Source organism: Sinocyclocheilus grahami, unplaced genomic scaffold (assembly GCF_001515645.1).
Source record: "Sinocyclocheilus grahami isolate Dianchi unplaced genomic scaffold, SAMN03320097.WGS_v1.1 scaffold341.1, whole genome shotgun sequence".
Lineage (NCBI taxonomy): Eukaryota > Metazoa > Chordata > Actinopteri > Cypriniformes > Cyprinidae > Sinocyclocheilus > Sinocyclocheilus grahami.
Genome location: NW_015505520.1, coordinates 241,403 through 249,200, shown reverse-complemented (window position 1 = coordinate 249,200; position 7,798 = coordinate 241,403). Strand labels below are relative to the sequence as shown.

At 35.6% G+C, this 7,798-nt stretch overlaps 1 protein-coding gene across 1 annotated transcript in view; it reads right to left on the bottom strand.

Annotated features, from left to right (window-relative positions):
• Nucleotides 1-1,420: 1,420 nt before the first annotated feature.
• Nucleotides 1,421-7,798, bottom strand: part of LOC107603109 (neurotensin receptor type 1-like) — a 31,444-nt gene continuing 25,066 nt past the window's right edge. The window contains exons 3-4 of the mRNA XM_016295824.1: nt 4,574-4,658; nt 1,421-1,670 (exon numbers count right to left, since the gene is read on the bottom strand). Of these exons, the coding sequence (XP_016151310.1) occupies nt 1,421-1,670; nt 4,574-4,658 (335 nt within the window). The remainder of the gene's footprint in view (nt 1,671-4,573; nt 4,659-7,798) is intronic.

Genomic DNA, 7,798 nt, shown 5'->3' with positions numbered 1-7,798 from the left:
ATAATGAAATATACAATTTAATTGTGTGTTTGTGTTTTTTGAATGAGAACATGGTTAAACCTGTGCAAAATGATAGCGTTTTTGCGTAGAGTTTTGCAGGAAACACTGAGCAAATTGGAATATGTGTGCAAACAGGTGAAATGTGTTCAAAGTTTTGAGAAACGTGTCTTTGTTTCGAGAACTGTATGAATGGTTTGGAAAATTGGGCCCAAAAGTGCCCAAAAGTGTGTTAGCAATCGAGAAAAACTGTAATACGTCATTGGTTTTATTGTGTTTAAATTGTGAGAGAGTTTAGAAAAACTTTCCAATTTCTGACAGGTGTTTGAAACCAACATGCAAAATCTGCAAGAGAAAAACAACAGTTTACTCATTTGACTCAAAACCTTGTCGCTACTGAAATTACTGATCAGTCTTTATGAATTCTTCCCTTTTGACGAGCTGTCTCACCTATTAAATGGGTCATATGATGCTATTTAAATTTTTCCTTTCTCTAACCTGAATTTGGCAAGCAATAGAAATGAAATGTGCTGGTGAGTGGTGCTAAATGGTTAATGCTGTATTACGTTTAAAAATAATGTAACACCTATAGTGGTTTACTATATACCTATTATAAAATTATTTTTACTTGGTTTAGCCAAAAATTGTAATTGTAGAGGCACATTTTTCAAGTGAGCCTGTTGGAAATTCTATCATTGCAATCTGAAGACTCTCCTCTCTCTGCAAATTGCAGAACAAGGCAGTGTTCAAATGAAGCTACTTTAGAATGAGAGAATCATTTCTTTTTCGTCATCCTGCATTCTTCTCCAGTTTGCACACAAGAGCGCTGCCTTTTTGCACATAGACTGTTGCTAAGGCAATGGAATGGCGACAATGTCTCGGTGTGTTGCGAGCAAAAGTCACTTCTTTGATAATGCAGCAGACTCCTCTCTGAAAGCCCCTGTTGTGTGCCAGTGAATGAAATAAAATATGAAATGGTGTATGTCCTTGTGTTCACAGTTATTCCAGTGTTGGTAAATGACATAAACTGGATATAAAGACTGTGTACACAACAGCGACTGTCTGCAGTCTGTTCCCTTCATAATATTTTTTTCTCTTTTCACTCTTTTAGCTGCACAACATAGATATACATTTTATACTTTGAATGAGAAACAATGAACATCTGGATACACAATAGCTTTTTTGTATTTACACTGTTTCGGCACATTGTTCTTTGTTTTTTGTGTGTATTTTGTGCTACATCTCCTCCTCTAAACAATGTATGCGTCTCTGGTGCCAGTTTAAAAGCTCCATACGGTGATTCAGTAGCATGGATATTATGAATTCTTGTAATAATAACTCAATATGAAAACATTCTTCGCTTCAGCAGTCTCTCCTTGACTGAGTGAAATAGAGGAATGGAATGTCTGAATCTTGACAGCATTCAGTAAATGGTTTCTTTGATGACATTGGTGGAGAAGGTCTGGTTGCTGCAGATGCTGATAGAGTGTCTGGTGAGAACGCGCTTCTGTTTCTTATGGCGGCATGGCAGGATTAGGCAGCGAAGCGTGGAAAAAAACATTTGCCGGTAATTGGCCGAGACGAGGTTGTAGAGGATGGGGTTGATGGCCGAGCTGACATAAAAGAGCACATTGGTGACCATGTAGAAGTAGTGGTAGAAATCGAAGAGAGCTCTGTGGAAGAGAAAAAAAAATAAAGTTTGTTGGTGCAGCATGCATATAAAATATTTTTACTGGTAGCTGTTTAATCAGAATTGTGTGAATAAAATGTGTTACCAAATCAACATATTATTGTAAAGCAATGTAAAGGTAATGGTTAACCCATAAATATTAAAATTATGTTACAATTTCTCTCTTTTTTTTAATTTGAAAGCTTCAGTTCCCATTTATAGCAACAACACAGAAAAGAGTTACCATTATGAAGGTGAGTAAATTGAGTTTAATTGCTGATAAAAATAGGGCCTTTTTTATGTCACCTTCTGTGGGTATAATCAAACATGATGGGCTCTATAATACAGCCAGCGCAACGCGGTGCCAAGCGCGACGCAAGTGTTTTTTGCTAGTTTCAGCTTGACGCAGTTATCATAGTGGCACAGTAGTTCCCTTTCGATACTTCACTCGTACTTCATTCTGCTAGACGAATATGGGAAAAAAGCTATTTTTCTCCTAAACTGAAGCCTATTTCATTCACGCAGTGAAACTGCACGGCCATTGGTTCGTGCAGGGCTTTAAAAACTAACCAGTGGCGTGGCAGCGGAGCTTCCTCTTAAAGGGAATGGGAGATGAGACTCTGATTGGTTTATTGCACGTTATGCCCAAAACACACCCATTACTCATTAAGAGAATAGGGACAACCACTTTAGACCATGTGCCGGACGCGCCAACCGTTTTTCCCGTCCTTAAACTAGCAAAAGTGGATTCAGACACGCCCTAAGTGCACCTGCGCCGTGCGCTTTAGACCATGCACTTAGATCGTTAAAATAGGGCCCGATGACGATGATCTTCATTCAACCAATCCTTTTTCCCTTTAAATAAAGTAACACACAGACACAAAAAAAAAAAACACATCAGACAGCCATCGGCTTAGGAGACAAATGGAATAAATCATCAGCAAAATGAGTTTGGCTCTGATGACTTATGAGACTGATGTCTGCCCTTTAGCCCTCCATATATGCATCTAACACTTGTATTTTATTTAAAATATAATATGCTTTTATCATAATTTCAGTCTTCACGAGACATTTCTTGAAAGTATTTAAAATCTGAAGACTATTCTTTCAGCTTGAAGATCTTGAAAGTATAAATAATGAGTATAATAATTCATATGCAATGTATCTTTAAATATAATAATTAGTTGGTCATCAGGGTGAAGCTTTTGATTTCCCTAAGGCAACACTGATGATGAGCCCTGCATGTGAAAAAACAGCATTTAGACTGGGTAGTATCATAAATCTGACAAAGAGATCTTTCCCTTTGCTGTGATTTTAATGAATGATGAATGAATTCAGTGGCTGGCTGGCTGTATATGAGATTGAGAATATTATACAGCAACCAGAGTGATTCTGTAGCAGTTTAGTTTGTCATATTGAAATGTATGTGTGCAAGACTCACATGCCCTCCTCTCATACTTTTCTTATAAATGAAAAGACCTTAAATAAATAAAAAGAAACTGGTAGACTGACATTAGGAGGCTCGTATTCAGAGCCGATCCTCCCTATGTGCAAGCTGCGTAGGGCCCCCGAAACACCAGGCGGCCCCCTTGCTCTCAAATATTATTTAATTTTAGTTTCGTTTTTAATTTGGCCAGCGGTTATGAAAACATGAATGATCATTTCTTTTAATGTGGTGCGCTGTCACCCTTTCTACGTAAAAATCAGTCAAATCATGTAACATGAATGTTGTCTTGCTTGAGACTAAAAAAATGAGTTGAAAGCATACCAAGCCACGAAAGAGACACTGTTTATTAAGCGCTTTCCGCGAGCGACCCTTTGCAATCAATACTGCAGCCAAAATGTACAGATCTTATACCTATCATTTCATTGTGTGGACAAGCATTACTATTGTTACTGTTCATATTTAGGGTTAAGGATTTGAACAAACACCCTGACAGTATTACATTTTGCCCTATAAGTTACCTCAAATCTTTGGTTTAATAACTAAATTGCGTGTTTTGCCAAGCAGAGGGGTATTACTTTTTTAAACAAAACGTTTTTTCTCCTTGTGAATGACAAAACTCCAGTCCAAAAACCCAATAGAATTATATTCTAAAGCCCTGTAGAATTACAAAGGAAGGGGCCTGAGCTTTCTAATCTAAACTAGTTTTGAATAGGCAAGCACCATTCATATTTCTAAATCTAGTTTTAATTATTATCGAAACTTATGCATTTTTTCAGCAAGGGTTTAAATGCCATGTTTTTCTCGACATTTGACATCCAATGAGGTGGTATGTGCACTGAATCATAAAAAAGTCCCATCATTTATCAGCATATGCTTGAGGAAGCTCACCGCAGCATAAACCTGTGTGCAGTCAGCCACGGATAAAAATCGCATGTACAAGCTGTTCGGATTAGTTTGCACCATGTATGTAATGCTGCTCTATATGAATTATAAGCTGCGTGTTGGAGCATAAGGCACAGATTTATCAATCCGGCCCTAAATCATTGAAGAAATCTCCCAGAAATCACTAACTCCACCAGATGCATTGTAATTTATGTGCACTGCTGTTGGTAGGTGCTGCCCAGAACAAAGCATTGATTTGTGGAGCTATAGTGTGCAGTGAGCTAGCTACAGGCTATAACTATTCTTTTTTTTACTTTATATGTTATTTATAAGCTAGTTTATATGTTATTAATAAGAAGCTCTTGGACTTCAGCAACCTTGTCTCTAAAAACAGATGAATTTGATATTGGACGGGAATTGCAGTTACACTTGTGCATTTATAAGCTGTCCAAAAAGAGAATGCAAATCGAAGATATGAGAGAATGCTTTACAGTTTTATTGTATTGTGTTGTGATTGTCTTTGAATTTTTAAATGACATAAGTCATTATGTCTAAATAATGTCTATGTCTAAACTTACGGTGTCCATTCAGTGACATAGCAGTACATTAGTCTTCGAGCATGATATGGCAGCCAGCACACCACGAAAGCAATGACCACGGCACCTGTGGAGAATAAATTAAAATAGAAAAAATAGGTAAAACATAGTCATAATAATTAGCATTTCCACCTTTGTGCAATAATCTATGTAAATGAACAGATTTCAAGAGCCCTGCTAGTGGTTTCAGCATGTAATAGTCACATTTGGTAGAAACAGATGACTCATAATTTATTTCCTGACAGAACTAGATTCGTATCTGCCAATTTTACATGAGCCATTTATTTTTCTCTGATCTGTCTCATTCTTTACTGATCCCATTTCAATTTATCCGCCCCTCCAGGTCTGATCCGAGTCAAGCAGGGATTGACTCACTAATCTCTGTTGTATCTTTGTATGAGGCTCTTGTCTAGAGGCACAAACCTATTGATCTCTCATATAGTGACAACACACATTTGCTTCCTGATTCTGTTTCCTCACACTTTATGTCCAACATTATAAGCCTTATTCATGAAGCAGAATCAATTTCTGTATAAACTGGATGTACATCCATTTGTATTCAAATTGTCACATTGTCAGACAGTTGAATATCATAATTTAAACACAGATGGCTTTACATAGCAATTTATTTTGCTTGTGATTCATGAATAAAACCTAATGCCTAAATAAACTAAAATTACAAATCATGTATGCCTGGAACGGATCTGTGCCATCCATCGATATGAATATGAATGTTAACATATTCCAGGTATTATTGCCCTCCTTGGTCTTGTTGTTAAAAACCATTTGGCAAAAATGATCTTTTTATTGGTGTTTCATTACAAAAAAAAAAAAAAGGCTATTAAATGTTGGCGTGTAGAATACTGTCTCTGATCTAGTAAACATTAATTCATATTCAATATTTTGTTTGTTCAAATATGTTAAGGAGCATTTAGTATATATTCAGCATATCATTATAGTCAACATTTTTTATAACGAAATACCAATAAAAAGATAATTTCTGCAAACTGGTTTTTAGCCTGTTTTTTTTTTTACATAATATAGTTCAATGTTATGCAATATTTTTAAAAAATGTTTAATATTAGAATTTTTATATATTAATACATTTATTATTATATGTAAAATGTGAATACATTAATTAATTGTTTTATTTAATTTATTAATTTATTTACAGTATAAACAGAGTTTTTACCTTTCTTGTGTTTTATTTGTCCCTTTGGTACAATTAAGCATTGATTTTTTTTTGGTGTTGGGGAAGCTACGTTGAAACTGATTGTTAATGCAAGTTAGCAGTGGCAGCATATACTTTTACCTCCCACAAAATTAAATATTCTGTTATGTGATCTTTTGTGCAGCAAAATAGCTAATAATTTCTTGTTACTGTATTTACTGGAACTATGAATATAAGCTTGACATTTTAAATCAGAGAACTGCTAAAACCATAGGCTTTTAATTTCTTTCTGGATCAAACTAGTCACCCATTTGTCACACAGATGGAGATTTAAATGGCTGTGTGTGTATAATTGTGTGCGTTTGTCTACGAAAGAGAGAGATTTATGGAGGGATTCCTCTACCCTTTAAAATGTCAGCAGAAATGCTTTATTATATGAGCAACAGTCCTTCAGTTTTTTTCTGCTTTTCTTGAGTGATTAAATCTTGCCAAGGTTTTTTCTGATTACCCAAACTGAATTTGTATTTCTTTACTTGAGACTAGAAGCAATTAAAAGATAAAGCCCAAGAGAAGGAAGCCGGAGACAGATAAATATTGGCCTCAGTTTGTTTCTTTTGAAAATGGCAATCTGTCTCAGTTATCAGGGGTTTCCACCACCAGCAATCACATTAGAGTGGAAGCTTTTCCTTTCTTTTGATCATTTATTGAAATGCGTACAAATATAAAACAGTAAAATAATTACGAGAGTCACAAGTCTCTGCCCTCAGTACTCACATTATCAAAGTAAAAAAGTTCATATTCTTATGTAACATTTTTGTAAATCTTTTCAGCACACTGCAGCAAAATGGCTGACTGCTTTAGGCAATTTGGCTGTAACTCTTTCACTGCGGTTAATTCGAATCCTTCACCACTTCTCTAAGTGATCTTGTTTTCTTTGATGAATTTCATTTTCTCCTCATTCCACCTGTCTATCTCCTTATCTCATCACTAATGGAGCAGTAAACGAGTGAGTCACTCTGTATCTGAATGTTAATGTGTCAGGACGATGTTGGCCCACAGCCATGGATGAAATTCTAGAAATTCAATCATGAATACACATTTGAGTACATGCATGTGTGATATATGTGACCCTGGACCACAAAACCAGTCTTAAGTCGCTTGGGTATATTTTTAGCAATAGCCAAAAAAAACATTGTATGGGTCAATTTGATCATTTTTCTTTTATGCCAAAAAATCATTAGGATATTAAGTAAAGATCATGTTCCATGAAGATATTTTGTAAATTTCCTACTGTAAATATATCAAAACTTAATTTTTGATTAGTAATATGCATTGCTAAGAACTTAATTTGGACAATTTTAAAGGCGATTTTCTCAGTATTTTGATTTTTTTTTTTTGCACCGTCAGATTCCAGATTTTCAGATAGCTGTATCTCGGCCAAATAGTGTCCATACATCAATGGAAAGCTTAATTATTCAGCTTTCGGATGATGTATAAATCTCAAGTTCAAAAAATGTACCCTTATGAGTGGTTCTGTGGTCCAGGGTCACATATATGTGTGTGTGTTTCAAAAGGCAGTCAGACTTTATTTGTTCTCAAAGCCTGGCTGATCCCGCTCCTCCCAATAGCTTTGGATTTATAGAGAAACATAAATACATATCAGTGACAGATCACACAGAAGAGGATTATGCCCTTTACACAGCAGCAAAACAAAAACTGCCTTAGACAGCACTGTCGCTACAAATAAATGGTGTGTACAGCTTACAAACACATGATGTCTACACAATAATGCTGTATTTTCAGTGAGTATCAGGAGCTGCCTGAAACAAAAAATAAGCTTGTCCATCTCATGTTTTTGAACCAGTCTGTGTTGATTTAATTTGAAATCAGAAGATACATAAATGCAGTCACAAATGACAAAAATCTTGCCTGGTGCTATCTTTTAGGTCTTTGATAAGACCTAATTAGTTCTATTATTTTAGGTTGTGAATATGGTAATTAGGCAGCGCTATTGAGAATTTTGGCCGAGTTTCATT